Source organism: Columba livia, chromosome 6 (genome assembly GCF_036013475.1).
Source record: "Columba livia isolate bColLiv1 breed racing homer chromosome 6, bColLiv1.pat.W.v2, whole genome shotgun sequence".
Classification (NCBI taxonomy): Eukaryota; Metazoa; Chordata; class Aves; order Columbiformes; family Columbidae; genus Columba; species Columba livia.
Genome location: NC_088607.1, coordinates 13,693,277 through 13,716,155, shown reverse-complemented (window position 1 = coordinate 13,716,155; position 22,879 = coordinate 13,693,277). Strand labels below are relative to the sequence as shown.

Below are 22,879 nucleotides of genomic sequence, written 5' to 3'. Positions count from 1 at the left end.
AGCTTCCAGCAGCTGTTTTTTCTACCTTGTTTTTCAACTTCAGGGCTGTCCCACATGCCAACCAGCAAGAGTCTCTGGCAGTGCTTGGTCCCTCCCTCCCGGAGATGCTACCTCTCAATGGAGAACTATTGGTTGATGCCTGTGAAATGCTGTCTCTGTTGACTGAGGGCTGTTGAGCAATTGATTGGCCGGGAAAAAACAGGCAAGTCAAATGAGCTCATCTGTGTTACTGCTGCTGTCCTGTTTCTTTTTGGTGAAGCGCATCTCCAGGCTTGAGCAGGGCAAGCGGGGGCAGGGAGCACACACCTGGCTCTGAGCATGCCACATCACTGGAGCTTACATTTCCCTATGAAAATGGGCTTCGAGAACCAACCCTTCAGTCAGGAGGCTGTGAGAATCACTAGCTTTCAAAGCCTGGAATGACACTTTGGGGCAAAGGCTGCTTTTGGCAACACATCGTACACGTACTGTGACATTTGGACCATACCTACATCCATGTCCAAGGCCCTTGCACCGAGGCTCCTTCTTGTACCCCACCAGAGGGCATGGTGAAATCAGAGCAGCTGGCTCATTTGTCCCGTGGGACTGGATTAGCATCTTCTGTCTATTTTAAATATCCCAGAGACAATTCCTCTTTTCCTCTCAAAAGTTTATGTTACAGATAAATACAGCTCATTGCCACACAAAGAAGCACAGTTTTTTTCTAATGTATTCAACATAATTTTCCTTTCCCCAGCTTTCATCTGAAAATATTTTCAGATTTTTTCTCAGCTCAGGTTTCCACATGTGTTCAGAAAAGTGGGGGAAAAAGGGTATTATATTTGTCTATTTTGTTAAAAGAGAGAGAAACCATCTCCACCAAAGTACACTTGCTGCCAGCACTGAGATTTCTGCCTACACCAGCTCCCATTGCAGGGCTGGTTGCCTTGATAGGATGGCACTAAATTGTGAAGCGGGGTCGGGGACCTGTGGTTGTTCACAGCACAAACATCAGGTCTGGGAGGCACGCTGACTCACAGGACCACAATGTCATCTCCTCCAATCTAAACAGCAACTCGCACAATTACTTTAGTGAAATACAATTGCACTAACCATAATATTTGTGTTCTCCTTTACCTGTGTGTGGAAATGACTGTTAATGCTCATCCATCAGCAATGCAAACTCGCGGTTAATCAGCTAGTGTTTCCTTTTTGCCATTATAGGACATCAGCCCCCCTCTGTTTGCTGCTGTAGGGCATCAGAAACCCCGACTGAACTCCACCAGTGATTTTTAGCCAGGGTGCAGTCTGTCTTGTTTCCCAACTCTTTTAATGCTTGTTTGGTTTCTCATTTAACAGCTTGCTTTTATGTGCTGACTTGGGTTCAGGAAGCGTGTATTCTCTGTGGAACAATTACTTCAGAGAAATTATTTTACCTTTCCAGCTCTCCTGAGCAAAAACGTAGTAAAGGCTAAATAGTTCCTCACAGCTCAGGAAAATAAGATGTAGAAAGAGTAGAAGGCATACTCTGGACAGTACAAGCTACAAGGGAATTTTCATTGTCTCAAATGCAGTCGCCTGGCCTGGATGTTGAAAGCCTGTAAAAGATGCCTCAGGGTAATTACTACACTCTGTTGTGATCTGGGATCTCACCAGTAATTCAGAGCTGAGACACAGTTTTTGAATAGTAGAAGAAAGGGAATATTCCTTAATTTGTGGCAAAAGACATCAGGAGCTTCCTGGGGAGAGAGAGAAAGGACCCTTGAGGTAAGTCAATTGCTAGACATGGGCAAATGCTCAAACTGATTCTCAAAACTAAGCATACTTGATTACTCAGTTCTTAGGGAGAAACAAAGAGGAAACGGATTAAAATTATCTGTGTCCTCTCCTCCAGCACACTTTCACCTCATCATTGCAAAGCATGGGGAGATGGAGAAAGACGTCGTTCCCCACTTGTTTATGTGAGTAAAATACCAGCCATAGGCTTTGTGCCTTGGATGATGGAAAGAGTAGTGAGTACGGGTGTGGGAAACAGCCACCTTATATGTGAGAGATCTTTTGGTGCAGCACAGCCATCTGTCCCTCTTGCTTTGGGGAAAAGGATGAATTTTTCATCAGAATTTGTGTAGGTCATTTAAAATAAGACAAATTCAGCAGAATGGTACGGTCAGTTTTGTGCATGAGCCTGCAGTGCTGGAGCAACACCAATGCTGTGCACGCAGCATGTGTGCCTTCAGGGTGCGTGCATATGCAGAACAAGCCCTTGCACCTATATTTAGATGGGGACCAGAGAGCCAGCAACATAGGTTCAGCATGTCTGGGGCTGTGCCCTTGGTCTGTGTCACCAGCTCTGTTCTGACTGCTGGATCTATCCTGAAGGAGGGAGGCAGGAGCACCGTGGCTGTGCCAGTGACCCTCATGCTCCCTGGCTTCCCCCAAAGCCCAGCAATGGGGGAGCTGCTGGGGAAATGAGTTGCTATGTCACACTTTGGTATACTTTTTTCTGCACTGGGCCTGGACCTTCTTTCCCCCAGGAAAGCCAAAGTCTAGGAGCAGCCATTTCACCTGTCCCACAGCTTGCTCTGCTGGAAACAGGCCGTGGCCATGAGCACTTGTTCCAGCAGCAGGGAAAGGCCCCCAGGGTTCTGGCGGGAGATGACGGGCTACTTCATTAGGAGCTGCTCGCAGTTGCTTATAACTTTGACAAATGATTTAATTACCTGTACTGATTTTTTCTGTGCTGAACATCTGCCTCAGGCAAAATATTTTTAGAAAATTGTTACATGGATCCATCAGCTGCTACTGAGGTAAGGGCACAAAAAAAGGGACTGTTTTTCCCGCCTTAAGAACAGGGGACTGCACAATCAACCTGCAAAAGCACAGCTAACCCTTGGCCACTCAGTTAGACATCCCTGAGAGCCTGTCTATACTTGATCAGCAGGTTGTAAATGAGCTTTGTTTTTTATTACCTTTTTTGAGACAGTGTGGGGATCAATCTCCCACCGGTATTATAATATCTGAGGACAGTGGTGCAGTGTCATTGCCTTCCTTCTCTGCAACTCTGGCAGAGGATTTTACCCCTCACTGCCTGGAAATCTTCCAGCATCTTCAATTTATCACAGCAGAAGTCACCTTCCATTTCAGCTGCCCATGAAGAAGGACATAGGCAGTATTTCCTCCCTCTAAACACTACATAAACTCCTGAATGGTCACATAGCAGATACAAATTAAAGAACTGTTGGCTCCACAAGGCAGGGACCACCTGAATATGAGTATTTTTGCACAGCTGAATACTCTGCTCAGGCTAAGCAGATAACAAGTAATGACCATTAAATGATTAATGAGACGCTAGCAAAAATCATGGCAGCATTGTAAAATGTAGTTTGCCTTCACTAATAATTAGTGAAATTAGATACTCCTGTGTTCTGCCTTGTAACTTCATTAAAACACCAAGATGTAGCTGACTGTCAGTGGGGAAATGTATGGTTTAGTTATGTGTTGTTCTTCTTAGGAACTCTTTATATATTGCTCATTTGGCCATTAGGACTTAGCTTTTTGGCTTGTGTAGAAGCTCTGTTTCCTGATATCTGCATTATCCCCAACCTTGACCTAATTCACACAATTTCTAACTGAGAGAGCTTTTTGCAGGCCATTTATCTGCTTGGCTTGGAACTGATGCTGCAGTGGGATCATTTGAGATGGAATCTCTTCTCATCTCGAGAGCGAATTAGGGTATAAGATGGAGAATTAGGGAATCAGACTGATCTCTTAATATCTCGGCCCAGTGATTTTTCAGACTCTTTCTGATTTGCTAACGCTCACATATCTTCTATCAGAGGTGCAGGCCGCAGATAGCAGATTTAAGGCTGCTGATATTTAACTAGCTTTTCCTGTTATTTTTCTCATACTCTTCAAATTAGGCTCTGGCTCTAGAGAGTCCAGAGTTTACAGGCTGAAAACTACTGATAACAAACTTTTCTTGAGAGATCAGTTTGTCTTCAGTTTGTGGAGATATCATAGAAACTCTTTAGCTGTTTAGAAGGAGATGGCGCTCAGGTGATGAAACACATCTCAGAGCTGTGACTCCGGGCCTCTGCTGCTGTTGGGGTTTGGTGTTGACACAGTCATCGTCTGGTGTGACACATCACAAACTTCAGGAAGGAGACTGAGTCCTTCAATTGCTGGATTCATGGCTTTTAAGCCAAAATTTCTGTCTAGACTGTGTCATTAATACACCAAAGAACCTCAGGTAAGTCAGAGCTAAAAGCTGTTTCTGCCACCCATTTTTTGCCACTGTCCAGAGATGCTCCTGGTTTAGCAGGTGCACAAGCACTTGCAGATGTTGGCTGCCAGTGCTCAAATTCTGTGCACAAGTTGGTTTACCATCACTCTTCTCCTGGCTGCGATGTTGGAATATCTGTAAGACTGTACAATCTCGTTTGATATAACCATAGGGAATATGGCTTTATAAAATAACCTCCTGATTATGTTTCCATATCTCATTACAAGTTGTTCCATGTTGATAGTCAAGAACACATGTCGTGTAGGAAGTACTACTTTCTGTTGACTCTTACCAGCGACTCAGAGACACCCTAATTAGTGTCACATGTTTTTTGTAAGATGTGACCCTACTTTTCTCTAATTTGCATGTCAGGAATAGAAAACGTTTGTAAAGATAGAGAAATTTATTAGGAATTTTCACAATTTTTTCCCTATTTTTTTTTTTTTTCCTTCAATGAAGGCCTTAAGCAAAACTCCCTGTGTTTTTGAGTCAGGCACAGAGTTATTATGAGGCATCCCAGTGTCATTGCTGTATGCTCTGGCACAGTAGAGCAGGAGCTTTAAAAGCGAGGAGCTAGGGCTGGGAGGAGGGAAGGGAGCAGAGCAAAGCCTCTAAATGGTGTGGAAACACCTTTTCTTGTGCAACACAAACTAATGCATCAACCTTAAATAGTGCATTTATAAGAGCGAGCACGTTCCTTGTGCTTCACTTGCAGAGGGAGCCATCACCACGGAGCGGTGCTGTGGCTCCTGCAGCTGCTTCCCCTTGCACTGCCTCAGATGGAAGGGCTGTCCGACCGCCTGTCTGGTCATGTTCAGAGGCAACAGGGGGATTTTTCAGGAGTTCTGAGCATCCCTGGGAGAGCTGCCAGGCGGATCAGAGCTGCCAGCCCTGCTGTGCTTTTGATCAGTGATACAGTCGTTAGAACTTCAGCAGCATCAACGTAATGCTGGAGGTTGAAGCACAAGCGCAGTTGTCATTCGGATGCTCGGGCTCGTGTCATGTATGTATCCCAACCATAAATCTTTATAAAGTTTTAAGAGGCATCAGGCATTTTCTGGGCTAAAAGTGTGGTAGAGCAATGTTAATTCTTTCTTATGCACTGCAAGTGAATGGCAGCGATTGGACTGGTAACCAAATGTGAAGCAATTCCACTGACAGGGCTGGGTGATGGTAACGGTTCTGATCTCCACTGCTCTGTGTTGTAAATGTTGAATCAGGAAGAGGAGTTTCACAATAAAAGTGAGATATGCATCAAGACATCATAACCAAAGCACTACAGATGTTTTCCTGTTACAAGAAAATCCAGTATCTCTCCATATGGGTTAAAATTCATCTCAATGTTCCTCGATGCTGTGAGGTGGGAAATTTACTGTCCCAGTGCCTTGTGTGGTTGTTCATTCCTGTATACAGTGATGGTTTGAAACCCTGCCTCTGCAAGCGGAGGGTGCGCGTGCAGTGAGGCGTGATGTAAACCGTCACAAACAGCAGTATTTAATCCAGTCGGGGTTTAGTTTGGGTATCGTTCAGGCACTGGTGCTGAACTCCGAACTTGTCTCAGAGTGAACCACAGACAAAAAATCCAGCCTATTATGACATTTCTCTGCAGAGAAAACAAAACAAAACAGCATCTCTTTCTCATCAGAAGTCTTTAGTCACATCCTTTGACAGCCCCTTTGCCAACCACCCTGGCCCCTGGCGGTGCCGTCAGAGGGAAGCAGCCTCAGCCGCTCCTCACCCGAGCAGATGTGGCCCCGCACCGGCGGCAGCTGCAGCCGCTGTCACCCAGGATGGAGCCTGTGTGAGAGGGGCTGAGCGGCTCTGACATCTCTCTACCCTGAGCTGCTGCTGCTTTTCTAAAAGCCTTTTCTTCCAGATAAAAATCTATCTTGTCTTACAGACTGCTCTGCTTCAGAGTAGCTCAGCTGGAGAGCAGCTATCTTTTTAGGCTGTTTGTTCAGGAGTAACGACGACAGGATTGTTTGGAAACTGCGAAGAGGACATCTTCATCAGGCAGGCAAATATCAAAGTTTTATCTTCTAGCTTTTCTCCTTATCTGTTTCAAAGGAGGAGCTTTTCGCAGAAACTGTGGCTCAGGTAACAGCTTAAATATTGTGGAAGTTGTGAGAGCTTGTGACCCAGCATATGCGTGTACACGCAGACACACACACACAAACTGCTGCCTGATCATCAGTTCCTCTACAGAGTAATAAGTAACTTCTTATCCTAAGCAAAATCTGTGTTCTGATATAAAAATACTGTTTCATTCACCTACTGATGCTAGGGCCACCTGAGCTAAAACACGTACCTGAAGCATTTAAAACTGTTGCTTAAGGGTAGCTGTAATTAATCTTCTGGCAAAACTAGAGTCTTGTTTCATAAGATTGCCATCTAGCTCTTGACTTGGTCTGTGTATATAACCCACCTTCTCACACCGTTAATCTTCTTCTCTGTGTATATTTATGATATTTATATGGTGCTGGGAGCCTCCAGAATGCTGTGAACACAAATGCACTTATCTGATTGTGGCAATTCTGTCTTACTCCCAGGAAAATACCGACCTGCCTTAACCTTCTTGAGGGATCTCTTCCTTTCATCATCAGCAGATATTCTCTGTTATGACAAATGACTTGCGAATGATCTCTGTGGCAGATTTTGTCTGTGCTTTGCCATGATAAATTGGAAACCAACAAATTCTAGGAAGCTCAGGATGTTCACACTCAAATGCATTTTTCCTTTCTCTGCACAGGTCTTATTTTTTTCTCACACATTCTAACTTTGGAGCTTGTCTCTGAGCTTAAAAGTTTCAGAGATGGAGCTCTAATGCCTTATCAGAGGGAAGACGGGAGGAAGAGGTGGCTTCAGGTTGCTGCGAGTTGCTGCATTGCTGGTCTCTGGCATGTTCCTGCTTGCTTTCCCCACGTACATAATCACAAGGAGTGCATGCTTCCAGAAGGGGCAATTCCAAGAAAGCAATCCAAAGCAGCAGGTAATCTTATAGGAACTGTATGGTAAAACCAACCAACCACCCTAACCCTCCAACAAGCTCTTGTAGACTGTTAAGGACAAAAACATGCTACCATCAGAGACAGATGGTTCTTCACTAAAGAAACTCTGTCCTCTCAGTCTTGGTCCTCAGTGCAGAGCACAGAATACCTTTGGAAGACAAGAACATGAACTGCCATTTATAATTTTACCAAATACCAACAATCATGGACTGAGCAGAAATGGTCTTCCAAGGCATATTGCAATTTTCCATATTTTCTGTCCCGAGCTAAATCCTTGTGGTCCCACAGGCAGTAATTACCTGCTTTGCCTTGTGTCCTGTAGAGGATAATAATCTTCTCACTCTGCCCTTGGTAACATCCCACCTCTGTCTAATGACTCCTGAGTTTCCAAAGCAAATAGCTAGAATCACATTGTGTGGGATGATAGGATCCTGTGGCTTCATAATAGCCGCTCCTCTGCTCTTTCAGGTTTTATCTGCAGTAACAGGGTTTCGGGTATGGGCCTTTTCAAGAGCTCTGAATGTCCCTGTTCTAAACCTCCTGGTCAACTCAGTGTCTTGACTTTGGCATCACACACAGGATTAAATGTGCTGTTGTAAATTAATCCCTGTCTCTTCATCAAGACCTTTCATGGGCAGACCCCTTGTCCACCGCCACCTCTTTCCCTCCATTCTTCATGATGGGAATGTGTTCATTTGAGTCATTTCTTGTCTTTAAACCTCGTTAATTTTTCCCTTTTCTTTAGCTGATAGTAGTTCATTTCTGCAAAATACCGTGCTGTAGTGGCTATGAGCAGCACTACAGAAAATATTTGAGGTCCAAGTCGGAAAAAATTCTGGAGTGACAGCGCAGGTGAGTGAGGAGGATACAGAGAACTGATTCCTCCCTGACGTGGTTGCACTTAAAGGCTGAGCAGGTTTCTTGCAGCTCATTTCCCAGCCACGGAGGAGAACCTTCAGCTCAGTCTGCTCAGTACCTCTGCAATATTTCTTGTATTCATGTCCATTTTCCTGGTGCTCCTTTCTCTGTCTGGCCTCCCCACGCTCTTTGCCAAGAACCACCCTTGCTTGTTAGGAGTAAATCATCTCTGTGTGATTGAAGCTGATTTTGGGGGGGAACCAAGCCAGCAAACAGTGGCCACAGAAAAACACAAACCAGCTTCAAAGCTGCAAAAGTTACAAGCAGCACCCGTAGCTGACCTCACTCTGATGTTTGCTGGCTTCCAGCCACAGCTTTCTGACCTGAGCAGCAGAGCAGAACCATTAGGCCATATAAGTGCAAGGTAGAGATTGTATTCTGGCTTATTTCACATTATCAAATTCTCAATCTCTGCATCTGGCATAATCACTGTTTTATTGCCTGTGTCCTCTTTTAGCTAGAAGCGCACTCTGGAAGCATACAGAAGCATTGCAAACCCAGCTCTTGCTATTGAATTGCTGCCCAAAATGAGGCTAAATTCCACCCTAAAGGGTTTTGACTACCACAAAGATGGAGGGGGTGAAAATAAGAACTGTAAGAATTATATAAAAGAAAAACCATGCCTTGGCAATTGGTCTTAACTACTAGTAAGGCCATAAATAGGGCCTTGATCTGTTCAATTTGTGGAAAAGAAGGTTAAATGGTGGAACCAGAATTCATAAATATCTACTGTGCCTGCTGGTTCAAACGTAAAAACAACTAATGAGCTCCACTGACATGGAACTTGCAACTCAGCAAATCCAGACTGGGAGGGAATTGCAAGTTTTTAACCCACAGTCATTTAAACACTGCAAAAATTAGCCTAATCGTGTAGTAGCTTCTCCGTTATTTACAGTTTTAAAATTGAAGGGGAATTTGTTTTCTAAGTTTCTCAGAAACACAGAAAATATTGTCATTAATTCATAGGCAGAGAAGGAGCATTTTCTTTTGAATCCGGTAGGCATAACTCATGCAGAGCCTTTTAGAAGAGATAATAGTGTCAGAGATATATATTCATCAGTAAATGAGAGCTGAAAATCTATAGCTGTTCGTGAAGTGAGTAATGATGGGTGATGCTCAGTTACTAGGCTCTAATGCTGCCTGCAGGATTTTAGTGACAGCATGAATAATATGAGTGTTGCAGTTCGAATTGGAGTATTTATTCATGCGGGAAGGGAGTATTTAGTCCTTATGATAACATTTATCAGAACCCAGTGACAGTATCTGATTTCATCCAGTGATCTGTTGTACAGACTGGAAATTTTGAGAAAAGAACAGATCTGTCAGCAAGATTATTCAAATAAGCCCTGTTGGGATCTTATGCTCTCCCCTGTTCCTCCCGGTTTAGCTGTGTGTTTCAAGAGTACAGCTTTGAAACGCATGCTAGCTGTTCCTGGCTGTCAAGCCGAACTTAAGGCTGATATTAACTGTGTGATTAGTCCTCACTGCTGGGACAGGACTGTACCCTTGGAAAAATAAATAGTTGCACCTGTTTTGATGAATTCAGCAGTTTCTGATATTCTCCTGGTGAGAAGTGCTTCCCATCATGAATACACTACAAATTGTCTTTGAGAATCAACAGGGCTTTGTGATACTAAACCTGACATTTCTGAATTTCTGGCTGGCTCCCACCATTTGAGTCAAAGAACAAAGAAGAGGTTACACTAGATATTACGAGCAGGCTGCACATCCAGCACCACCAGTAGGACTCTCTGCAGACTGGGAAGAGAAGTTTATTGCTGTTGTTTCCACATCATCTTTTTGAGATTCAGCCAACTTCAGTGCAATCTGCTTGGGTCTCCTCATGGAGGCCTGGAGGCAATTAATGAGAAGCCTGTCAGACTGTCTGGGGCCTCTGAAGGTGGTGCTGAGCTTCAGTAACTATGCAGGGGTTGGCCAGCTTGGATGGGAGCTTATCAGAGGACAAGTACTAGGCTTGTTTCATGTTTCTTCAACCGGTCTAAGGCTGAGTCTGATGTGAGGAGACCAGCTTGGTTGGCTGGCTGTTTGGTACTGCTTTTGTCATTCTGCATGGTGGTGTTGGGGGGCTGTTTGCTGTCTGGGGGCTCTGTAGACTGTGGAAGACTGGGAAATTTTATTACTTTAAGTTTATTTGGAGTTTGTAAACCTTGGAGGCTATGAAGCTGCACTGCTGTCATGGAACCACATGGGGAAATGCTGAGCAGTCTGGATAGGAATAGGATTAGGTCGCTCCATCACGAGGTTAGCAGTGGGGCCATGGGCTGTCAGCAACTCTTCCAATGAGGAATGTGTTGAGGGGGGAAAGGAGCTGGACCGAAAAGGTTTTAAAATATCTTCAGTGCTCATGTGCAATATGGTTGGGAAACACCACCATAAAATAGCTCCACCTGGAGGCAAAACAACATGTAGGGACAAGACATGCTTAATAGCTTGGCAACTGTCTACTGACTGGCATACCAAAGCTGTTAGGTGCCTTCCCTTTGATAATCTAAACCACCATTTTAGATACTGAGGATGTCAAACACATTTAGAGGTACAGTCTGACAGCTCTTAACACACTTCCTCTTTCTCTAACTGGAAACATTTAGTAAAAGTTGTTTGTTTCCCTCCCTCCAGTATTCCTTGAGGATGCTGACTTCTCAGAATGACATAAAGTTGGCTTGTGATGACCCAATTAGAAATCTGGCCATCTCCACTCTTAGTTTGGGCAGTAGATTTAATTAAAAGCAAATATTTGGATTCAGAAATAGGATATGAGGTAGGCACTGGCGTTTGTCATCAAAGTCTTGATATGTCTCTGCTTTAATAGAAACCCATTTAGATTTGCAAAGAATGTAGAATCTTATTTAGAAGGCAAATATCCCTCCAACTCTATGTCTGCCGCAATAATCTGCCCGCCACCTCAGTAGAAATATCCACCATCTTGACAGAGAAGTGTGAGACTGAAGGGAAGGTCTGTTGTCCAAGAAAATGTTTCAAGGGAGGATTTACCCACAGGTAGAGTGAATGGGAGCAAAAACCCTTGCAACACTGGCCAACATATGGGGCTGGTAAATTCTCTATAATGTGCTACGGAGGAATCTCTGGCTTGTACTGCTGGAAATAGGGGTCGGGGCTGACTCACAGACAGTGAAACTCCAAAGGGAAGATCAAAGGCTTGACTATTAGCTGTGCTAAATTCCTGTTAGATTTCTCTTGTAGATCAAAGGACCCTTTAAATAGGGAGGAGGTGATTCCCCTGGAAATACCCTCTGCTCAGGACTGACCTGTCATGTAAGCCCCAGCTTAGTGGTGAGATCTGGGCCTCTGAGATATGGTACAAATTGCCCCTTGAAGCTTTCTGCTGGGGAAGGAAGCAGCCTTGGGGGTTGCTCTAACATACACTTGAGGCTCAGCAGGCCCCACGGAGTTCCCCAGCATGGGGAGCACAATAAGCTTGAATTAAAAGTTACTTAAACCTTCCTTGTCTAATTATTGCAAGAGTATAACTGATATTTGCATGCCAGAGTTCAACGAATGCGACCAGTATGTGTGAGAGAAATTATTATTTTCTAACCATGCTATTTATTCTCCTCTGTAAATATTAATAATAGTCTTCATATTATTGACTTTGAACATAGCTCATAACAAATACTCATGCAGCACTTAGCAAAATGGCTGCTAAAAATGTCGAAGTTCTCCAGCTTCTGCTTGTGAGTACAGGGGTCAGACACTGTGACCTCTGTTACGTAAACAGGCTGACTTTGTTCATTCAAATGTAACTTCCTAAAGGAATCAGTTATCCAGAGGAAGCAAGTCTCTTGCTCTTTCATACAGTGCAGTTATTGGATTTGTATGTATTTCATACTAGCAGCTTCAAGGAGAATGTAGTAACCAAGTGAAAGAAATGGAAAATCAAAATTTTATAGTATAAATACATGTCTACAGAGACTTGAACTGGATCTTGAAAAACCTGTGAGAGGACAAGACTCCATCTATCAGATGAAGACACTAAATCATGCAAAGCTTGGAGGTTCGAGTTAGCAAACTTACAGCTGGACAGTATGCACATATTTTTAACTGTGAGGTCAATTATTGTTGCAGCAACTTCTCTTGAGTGTGAGATCTCTGCTATTACACAGTGCTTTCAAGATAAGGGTGCACATCTTCCCAAAAATGCTGCTGTGGGTGAGCCCCAAATTGTTCCTATGGTGGCAGGATCACAGAGTGGAATTCCATGTCCTCTGTGGCACCAGAGTGAAATGCTATTGGGATGCTGAATATCGTGGTCAGTGTTGGTCCCCACACAGCCGTGCAGACTGCTGGGGAAGGCTTACAGGACACTGCAGCAGAGGAGTTTTAGTTTTAAGGCAGATAAATGAAATGGCTTTGCTTGCTTTTATGGAAAGTGTCTGGAAGGGCAGCACGAAAGAGCTGCTCTCCATGAAGCTGCTTGATGGGCAATTTAATAAGGGGGTTGATATAGGGTGAGACATCTCAACCTAGCAGCTGCAAAGCGTGGGAGGGACAAATGTGAGGGACTGGAGGCATAAAAAACCCTATGAAAAATCCATGCAGTCTCTCTATGCCTTTCTCCCTCTTCTGAAAGTTTTCCCTTTCCGGTAAATGTGAAATAGAAGGTTGACTTTGAACAACTGATGGAGGTAAGAGCCTAAGAGGGTTAGGACAGGCTTTGTCAGAGCTTGTGGGGCAAGAATCAGTATGAATTGCATAGTGTCACGTGCAGGGTTGGAAACAGCCTGGAGGTTCAGGGTGTATGAGTGGGCTGGATGGAGTGTATACGTGAGCATGGGCTAATTTCTACACAAAAGTAGAAGGGGCACAATGACAGGCTGATAGCTGCTGGCAGTCAGGCTTAACTAAAGACAGGAATCAACCCTATTGTCCTGCAGGATGGAGCTGGGGCTCTGAAAAGCTTAGAAAAGCAAGTCTAGTACCTTGATGCCAGCAGTAAGAGGAACCTGCTGGGCTGCACAAGCATCAGTCCAGGAAATCAATTTTTCCATCAGCCACCAGGCTGAATATCTGTGCATATATGATGCACCAAAGTGTCATGTAAGTGCTACTGTGGTTCTGCCTTTAAGGTCAGGCTGAAGCTTCTGTTCTTGTGCAGATCCTGTGCTGATAAATGGGAGAACTTCTAATGTAAAGGTCAGAAAACAAACAGAATTAATCTGAAGCATCAAGGTGGCTGTACAAAACATGTTTTCCCAGTCTGCACACTGTAGAAACAGTGCATCATGAAAGATGTAAACTTATTTCCTACCTCACTTGTAGAAAACTAGTATCTACATTTCTTACAAAGGAGGTGACCTAGGATTTAGCTTTCTCAGGGAAGGAACACCAAATATGACGATCACCTGTCGTTATGACTTTTTGTTGACTGTTGTCTGTGACTAAACTTTTAAATGTTGGTGGAGGTTTACATCTACAGATTTGTTTCCCCTCTTTGCTTCAAGCTAATATTTCTAGAAATGTCTTCCTAGACTTTGCTGGCTGCTGCTGTAAAATCTGTTGTCCTGTTAGACACAGAAACCCACAGGCAAGAAATTGTTCACCTATGACTGAGGGCAAACTCTAGTCATCCTGTCCTATTTTAATTCATAATGCTGAATTTGATTCCATCCCATCTGACTCTTCCATCCAGCTCTGCATCAGTTTCAGAGGTGACAGCAATCGGGGCAAACCTTCCTGATGTAGCAGCTGTGGGGGATTTCATTTTGGGGTGATACATGCCACGTCAAGAATGCCATTGGCCAACTGCCATTCAGGCAATTTAAAATACATAAATTAGAAGATTAGCACAATAATTAGGTGCAGTGAGTATTTCTCAAATGATCTGTTCTCCCTGCAGCATGCAGATCTGTACTTTTCATGGATAGGTGTGGCTTTTCCTTCCACATCTGTTGAAGTTCTGATGCCAGCATTTAATTACGGCAAATTAAGTAACAACTCACATATTTTGCAGATTCTTCTAAAATACATAAGGCAAAGAATTAGGTGGGTGTGTGAAATCAGCAGGGCGCAGTGTACCAAAGCTTGCTCTGGAAGGGATGTATCGCATATCCCCATTCTCAGTCCTTTTGCTGCTTTGAGTGCCACGTAGGTCAAATCAGCTTGTTGCCTCAGTTTCTCCATCTGGAGGTGGAGGAAAACAGGAAAATGAGGGAAACATTCAATCCTTTGGATTACTGTTGAGATAAATGTTTCTAATGTGTGTACAAGGTGGTTAAGCCATGATGTGTCAAATTACTTAGCACCTCCACTCACATGCCAGTGAGTGGTCCAGCCTACTGGATCCCATGCATTTCAAAGCCAAAAGGACCTCAACAGGATCCACTCACTGCTCTGTATTTTATTCTGTGATGCTCATCCCCTGGGTCACGCCTCCTAATCTGAGCATCCTCTCAGGGTGTAAATTCTGACGTGTTTGCACAAGTCTCTGGCAATGCTGGCTCGGGCTTTGCATGTGCTCCTGTCCCGGTGATTCTTCATAATTATACCTTGTTTGTGGTTGCCTGGTTTCTTGTGTAACCCCTCGAGGGATGATGTGCCTAGAAGGCACAAGCACAGGCTTTGCAAAGGGAATTTTAAACTACATTTGCTTTGTAGCTGCATAGTGCTTCAGAGTTAGAGATCTTCGCAAAATACCAAAATTCCTTAGATGCAAAAGCACTCAGCTGGTCTTGTCCCCTTCACAGCCTGAAAGCGTGCCTATGTACCAGATCTAGCATTTAGATGTTACCCTACAGTTGTCTCACAAATCCTTCTCCACATTTAGTCTCTTTCCTCTTTGGCGTATATCTGAGCTGAACAGCTGGAGCTCATCCTTGCACCCGGCTTTCAGGTAGAGAAGCCATGGGTGGTGTCATGAGTAAGTCAGTAGATGTTGTTCCATGAGCAGATGTGACTGCAGCGGCTTTCTCCTTGTGTTTGTTCATAATGATAATTGTGACGTTAGAACCTTTACCATAGCCAATACTCATTTCAGGTAGTATTCATGGCCTGATTGCATTGTCTCCATTGGCTTCTCAGTACAAATTACAAACTGGTGGTCAGCTTCCCCTGTGCAGATACAGAAGGCGGAGAGGAATTACAATTCAGTGCAAACTCATCCTGCCCTATCACACAGCATTCTCTCTCCACCAGACCCCCACTACCTGACAGGATTGTTACCAAGAAATTGCGTGTTTCTAATTAGCCAAATCAATTTATATCACTAATACTAAAAAATCAGCAAATCCTGACTCACTGGCATGAAAGCCCTGTGGTTTTGGCAAGCTTTTCATCGTTCCCTGTTGCTGCAGCACAGGAAAAAGGCAAAACCCCAGAATCAGTGTGATCCTGTTTTGTCTGTCAAGGGCCCCTGTGATCACAGAGCATATTTCTCACCCTGCTCAACATTTTCTGCAGGAAGAGCTGACGTAACTTGGCAAGGACAGCAAGACAGCCCCTCCTTCTCACTCCTTCTCCAATGGTGTCAGGAGGAAATTCAAAGACTCTTTGATAAAGTGAACCAAGATATGATCACAGCAAAACCCTGGTGCTGTTTAGCATTCCTCCCCATGGTGTTAACTGTCGGCTGTGATGTCAGGCAAAACGAAGCCCATTCCTCACAAAAGTGGAACATGTTGCTAAGGTGAATTTATACGGCTTCCCCCTTTCACCGTTGTAACTGCTTTACCTCAGTTCTCCAAGGTGAAAAGGGAGCTGGTTGAGCACATAATCTATCGGTCATGTGAGACACAGTTTAATCTTCACGTTATGGTACCAAGATTAAATTGGTGCCTCTTGTCTAAAACTCAGAGTGGATTTGGTGGAAGCTGAAAGCACTTGGTCCTTCTGGGAGTAGGTCCGCCTTGCAGTGAGCTATCACACAAGGCATAGTTTAGCAGCATGCATGATGCATGCGTGAGTGCCTGTAATTTAATGGATGACTGCACAGAAATGTTTCTTATGCTATTATATGGATGTCCTCTATGCCTCCAGTCCAAAACTCTGGTACCTTTCCTTTTTCAAGATCTCTTTTATACAATGGAAAGATGCCTCTTTCCATTATATTTTGCCTTCTGATGACACCCCTTTCTGCCACATAAAACATGAGGTTTCTCAGAAAAGCAACAGTTCTTATAAAAAGATCTCTTACAATTCAAGGACAGGCACAGAGAGAGATTAGAGAAAAGAAAATGCCAAAGAGCATAGATTTTTCTTTTTTTTTTTTCTTTTCTTGGTTGCAGACAATTAGGTTCAGCAAGACGGAAGGCGTGTGATAGGGAGCTAGAGTTGGAGTCATAGAATCATTTTGGTTGGAAAAGACCCTCAGGATCATTGAGTCCAACCATAACCTAACCTAACTCTAGCACTAAACCATGTCCCGAATAACCTCTTCTATATGCCTTTTAAATGCTTCCAGGGATGGTGACTCCACCACTTTGCTGGGCAGCCTTTTCCACTGCTTCACAGCACTTTCCATGAAGAATTTTTTCCTAATATCCAATCTAGACCACCCCTGGTGCAACTTGAGGCTATTTCCTCTTGTCCTATCACTTGCTACTTAGAAGAAGAGACCAATACCCTTCATGCTATGGAGGACCACGTAAGGGCCATTGTAGTCCCATGTTTCTCCATGGACTCACTGTGATGAGTTGGCTGGAAATAAAATGTTCACAAAGGATATAAATAAAGATGTGACTCAGTCTCTGTCCTACCTCTGCTCACAAGCTGCCTGCTTATGATGGCAGATGGTGGACTTAACATGGGACCAGAGCAGGACCCACTATACAGACAACACTGAACATCAACAGGCTTGTGTTTGAGCAGTTCAACCCCTGCACTGCCATGGCAGCACTTTGAGTGGCATGGTCATCCCTTTTAGCTTCTGAGAGGATGAGGAAGGATGCAAAAACGTGGCGCACGTCACACTCATATTGCAAGCTAAGGCTGGGTGGGATGATAGTGATTCCTCTGCATGGACTTCTGCATCACATGCACCAAAAGAAATCCTCATCCTGAATTCAGCATGAGATTTTGGTTGTAGATTTTCAACGTTTCTTATCAAGTCTGATTGTTTGACCTCAGAAGGAATTTTTCTTCTTGTGCATGCAGCTGAGTGACTTCATAGAACAGTGCATCTTCTGGCTCTGTGGATGGGTAAATCATGGCAGCAACAGTTTTCAGCATAAAAATATTCATGTGTGATCCCTGGCCAGGAAGGGCTTTTCTTATGTTTACCGGGAGGAGGGAGAGTAGAGAGTAGAGGTGGATATATAAACAGACAAAATCACCTTTTGGAAGGAAGCTGAACATTATATTTTTTTTTCAGCAGAAGGAAAGAAAAAGACATTTTACAGCCCTGACATAGCTGACCTGAAGCTGCCCTGAATCATTTGCTGAAATGCTGGATGAAGCTTGCAAATGTGTGTTTCTCCAGAACCTACAGTCCTCTCTAAAGAAAAAGGTAATGTAGACATGCAGACGACCAGCATCAGCTGTGGATCTATTTCAGTGTGGTGCCACTTGGACTCCTCCAGGTCCTGGATTGTGCTCATCACAGCAAAAATCCCTGTATAGCTGAGGTGCTGCTGGGGTGAGGGAACCTCACCAGCCTGTATGGTCCTGGCTGCTTTCATCGAGCAACTCACTGGCCTTGGGTGCTCCAGAGTGGGTGAAGTGGTGTGTCCACCCCATCTGGTGGTGCACAGATGTGATACTAACATTGGACCTTCTCTCTCACAGCAGGTATAGGCATGGCTTGTGGGGGTCTGAGAGTGTTTCATGTCTGCAGCACCGGTGCCTGTACACGTGTAGTTGTGAGGAACCTCATCTCTGCACAGAGGGCTCCAGCCACCCAAGGCAGTCACAGTTCATGTGGGCCGTGGTTATATTGCAGCAGTTTCAGAAGCCAGATGTGCAGGCAGTGCCCCATGCTAAGCATTTCACCAGTACAGGCTTCTGACCCTTCACAGGAGAGACCTGCCAGTGAAGTGTTTCCCTTCACCCCATTTCTATCCTACCCTACTTCCCTGAGCTTGGCTGGAGCTTCTTGCTGCTTAGAGAGTGAAGTAAAGCAGTGGGTGCAGGCACCCACCCACCTTGCTGGGTAGGTTGGGGACCAGTAAGGGACCCACACATCCCACTGACTATCTGCCTTCTTGTCCACCTGCCCCAGGGCCAGAGAAGGAGCTGCTTGCCCATCTGCTTTGCCTTCCCCTGAATGCTGCTCTGATGTTTTTGTATCCATGAGAATTCTAATTGCTTTAGGACAGTCACATCCTAGCACAGCATGTCTGCTTGGCTGGATGTTAATGCATGATGCAGCTTCTTTGAGGGACCTGGATTCAACCACAAATTTCCTTACTGGGAGGGTGCTGGGCTGGCCTCGGAGAAGCAGGTTTAGTGCCAGCAGGTGTGAGGGAGGTCCACCCGAGCAGCATCCCGGGGAGGTGAAGATGCACTGCTCCACGAGGTGCCTTTCCTCATGGGCTGGGGAGGAAAATAGTGTCCGTGACCCTGCGTCTGCCCCTCGGAGCGCGTCGTCCTGGGCATCTTTGTGATGTAAGGGGAAGCCGGAGCTGCAGGGTGCTCTGGGGGGAAGGCCGGCCGCGTTTGCTGCTGGGGAGCCGGGACGTGGCGGTGCCGCCGCCCTCCCCGCGGGGTCCCGCTCCGTGTGTTCGGGACCGAGCTCTGGGGGGGTCGGGAGAGGGTCCTTCCAGTTCCCACCTGTCGCGCCAGCGGTGGCACATCTGGGCGATGCGCGGAGGCCCCCCCCCCTCCTGGGGCGGAACAACTGTCTCCATGGCGACAGGGCGCGGCGGGGGGGCTGCAGTGCCCCCGCCCCTCCCCGCCGTACCGAGCAGCGGCGGAGCCGAGCGGAGCCGGCGCGGCCCCGCGGAGGGCGGCGGCAGCGCGGGGCATGGGGCCCGGCGGGCGGCGGGCGGGAGCGGGGCTGTCGGCGTCGGAGTGAGCACGGGAGACGCCGGCGGAGCGCTGCCCCCCGCCGCTGCCACCGCCACCGCCCTCGGAGACAGACCTTGCGCGGTGCCGCCCGGCCCGGCTCGGATGCCGCCATGGGGAGCCGCTTCTCCAGCATCCCCGCGCTACCCCGCGGCGGCCAGAGCCGCCTGCACCGCGCCCGCCACCACCACCTCAAAGGTACGGCTCGGCCGGCGTCCCCGGCACGACGGACACCCTCGGTGCCCCGGGGCACCCGAAGCACCCGTGCGGTTGTGTGCGGGATGGGTGCTCTGGGCACCCCGAGGTGGGATGGGCACCCAGACAGAACACTAACCTTGGGCACCCAGGGATCCCACATTGGGATGAGATCTCTAGGCACTCATAGTGCCAGATGGGCACCCCCAGCATCTCGGCACAGGCTGGGCTTCCATGGCACCCCAGGGTGGGATGGTTCCATGCCTGGCACCCCATGGCCTCTGGCAGTGTGAGCCCCACCGCTGTTCTCCCAGCCCTGCCCCATGGGTGGCTAATTGGTGCTCAGGGTTCACCAGGCAGTGGCACCTCAAGAAAGCAAGAGACAACGTGAGAGGGGGGTTGGACCACCAAAAAGTCCCCAGCTGCATCTTGGTGAACATAAGCTTTGCTTTGGTGTATTTTCTGGGTGCTCCAGGAAAGTGTCTGTGTATGCACGTCTGTCAGTTCTGTTTGGAGGAGGGCAGGGGATATTTGGGGCTCCTTGTCCAGTTTACGTGCTTATTCTGCACCTCATAAAGATGAAATCCCTTTTCTGAAATCCTGGGGCACTGTCCAGACCAAATCCAATGGGCATGACTTGTGTAAGGTGAGCAGGAGCGACTGCCCAAGGTCTCCTCTGTCCCTGCCCTTTTTTGCCTCCTTTGGCTGTAAACTGTGTGGGTGGTAGCAGAAAATAACCCGTCATTCTTGAAAGGGATTTCCTTGGGCAGCAGTGCACACCATACGTGTTCAATGCTACCTGGGTACCTCTTCACTAAGCACATTTTCACAGCCAAAGGCACTGTGTGATGAGAGCAGAGGATGTCAGCCATCTCTCTGTAAGCAGGGAATGAGGGAAGATGCTGTTCCCACAGCCATTTCAGGTGGTCAAAACTTGTTGCAGCTTCCCCAGTGTGTTGCAGAATTTGCAGCCACCAGTGTGGAAAACAGAGATGTTGCTGTTCACCTGCATTTTACTGAGCTTTCAGGTACATCTTTGACATGGTGTAGGGGAGTGGAAGTGGTTAATGGTGAGCTAGACAACTGGTTGTTATACTGAAGGATTTTCTGATACTCGTGTTATTCTTCCGTTACACCTCTCTGCTCCTTTCCTCTGTACTCGGATTATTCAGAACAGTTTTGTGAAGTGAGGGTGATTGTATTACAGCTTTTTTAATGGCCGTGCAAGGAGATGTTACAAATGCTTACTGCTCTGTCATGGACAAAGTCAGTCACAAACTCAGCCCAGTCAATGGCTGTACTTAAAACTGACTTGCAAGGAGTGGGATGCTGAACCCTAAACGGTGAACTGTTGCCCTCTAACAATGCAAACATGAAGGCACAAGCAATGCTGTAGTAGTTGGTATGCAATTGTAAACTGCCAAGGAGGATTTATCTCTTAAGAATCATGCTGTCAGCTGGAAATCTTTCTGGAGCAACCTTAAGCAGATAAGAATTTATGAACTGGAGCCAGAAGAGACACTGGCACTTAATCCATTATCAGTGGCTTACATGAGATTTTTGAAGATGCCCTGTATGAAACACCTGATTTTTTGGGGGGGAGGGGTGTGTGTGTTAATGGCACTTTGTTTCTTTCTTTCTTCCGTTAATTTACATTTTTATTAAATTTCTACCTGTGTTGAGGCAGCAAGCAGAAATGTTCTCAAGGCTGAAACATAGCAGAGCACTGAAATAATTTTGGTTTGGAGTAAAGAGTTAAGAAGACATTGCCTTTGTTGTAAAAAACAAGCAACTGCCAGGGACAATATGTGCCTTTTCTGTCTTTTTTGAAAGCAGACTGCCTCTGGTCCTACATTTAAATACAGAATAAACAAGTCTGATTGTATCTGACAGGTTCCTGTAAAATGGTCTGGAGGCATAGCAGCAAAAGTATGAATGTCACACAGTTTTGTTACATATCTGCCGTTTAACATTTTGTAAAGCGTATTTTAATTGAAGGTCCCCAACTGTTCTTCTCCCAGTGTCTGGCTCAGTGCTAGGGACACTGAATTTTCATAATTTGTCCACCATCTAGTACTCTTCTTCTGTGATGATCTCTTCAAAACCTGGTGCTGGGGATGATTTAGGCTCATTCTTGCTAAAGAAGAAACTATGACTGCATTAAGTTTCCCAAGGTGGTCTGGGGCCTCTGAAGCCAGTCCCTGAACCTTGCAAGTTCATCTCTGCCGTATAAGAAATAAGATCTCCATTCATCATAGAGCTGTTGCCCACGTGTACTGAAAATTTTGAAACCTCTCTGTTAGTCCTGTTGAAAATAGTTGCCCTTAGTTACGCAAATTTTCTGGGGACTATCTGATACTTTTGGTGGTACCGAAAGCACCACACAGAAATATCGCTGAAAACTGGAAGGGCTGGCAGAATACTTGCTTTGCTTTTGGTGATCGTGCATAAGAAGGAAAGCACCCAACTTGATTCTCAGACTGCAGCTGCAGTTGTAAAACCAGGTAGCTGAAATAGGCAGGTCTTTACTGAAGATGCCTGCAATAGTAAACCTGCAACCCTGGGCTGATGATTTTAGAGTTGCTTTCAAAGTAGGGCAGTGCTTTAAAATCTGTTTTGTCCAGTCCTTTACAAAATAACTTCACATTACTGTTCACTAGTAACTGATAGACATGAACACTTTGGGATTACCTGTTCCAAAGCAGTATGTTCTGCCTGGATTGTTAATCCAGATTTTGGTGTCACAGCCTGCCTGCAGGCTTCTGCCATCTTGGGGGCAATGAATTCTAGTCAGTGGAAACAGAAGTCCTCTAGAACTGCAGGTGATCAGATGCCGTGGTCTTGATGTGGATGTTAATCTTAAAGTCACGGCCAGTGGTTGTAAAGAGGTTGTCACTTGGTGATAGCATGATGCGGAGCTTGAGGTGAGATTATTTTCAGCATTCTTGTGAGTATTTCCCTTCCCATAACCCAGATGTGGCTGTTTCTCTGGGGTGACGGAAGGTGATCCATTGTGTAATTTCCTAACACAGAGCAAAAGATCATGATTATCTGGTAACAATCTCCTAACGATGCAGCCAGATAAAGTCCAGGAAATTTTTGCTGTTCATTCTCTCTGAAATATGGTTTGCAATTACTCTCAAACAAGGTCTGTGTGATTATTTGGAGTGGAACTGAGTAGGAAAACTTCAGTTGTATCTAATCTGGATTCTGAAATGAAAAAGGTCAACCTTTGCATCAGTGGCTCTGTGTACTGTTTATTTACTAGTGCCAGGGCAGTCTGTCTTGAACTGTTCAATCAAAGAGACTTCTATTATTTCTTGAGACATACATCCCCAGTTCAACCCATCTCTCTGTCCCAGGGTTCTTCCAAGACAGTCTATTAAGTCTTCTCTCTTAATTCTCCTTTTCAGTCCTGGTGTATCTTGGTAAACTACTCTCCTTGCAGACTGTTGCATCTTCCAAATCTCTGCAGCTGTTGCATTTCTTCCTACTGCTCAGCCTTACTGGCTATGGTGAACTG

The 22,879-nt window shown here is 45.6% G+C and overlaps 1 protein-coding gene across 2 annotated transcripts in view; it reads left to right on the top strand.

The window, feature by feature from the left end:
• The first annotated feature begins 19,042 nt into the window (after positions 1–19,042).
• NEURL1 (neuralized E3 ubiquitin protein ligase 1) overlaps positions 19,043–22,879 on the top strand; it is a 155,789-nt gene continuing 151,952 nt past the window's right edge. Inside the window, exon 1 of one of the 2 annotated variants that reach the window (XM_065067121.1) lies at positions 19,043–19,359. In XM_065067121.1, the coding sequence (XP_064923193.1) occupies positions 19,275–19,359 (85 nt within the window). In that variant the 5' untranslated portion in view covers positions 19,043–19,274. The remainder of the gene's footprint in view (positions 19,360–22,879) is intronic. The other variant, XM_065067119.1, reaches the window with a different exon arrangement.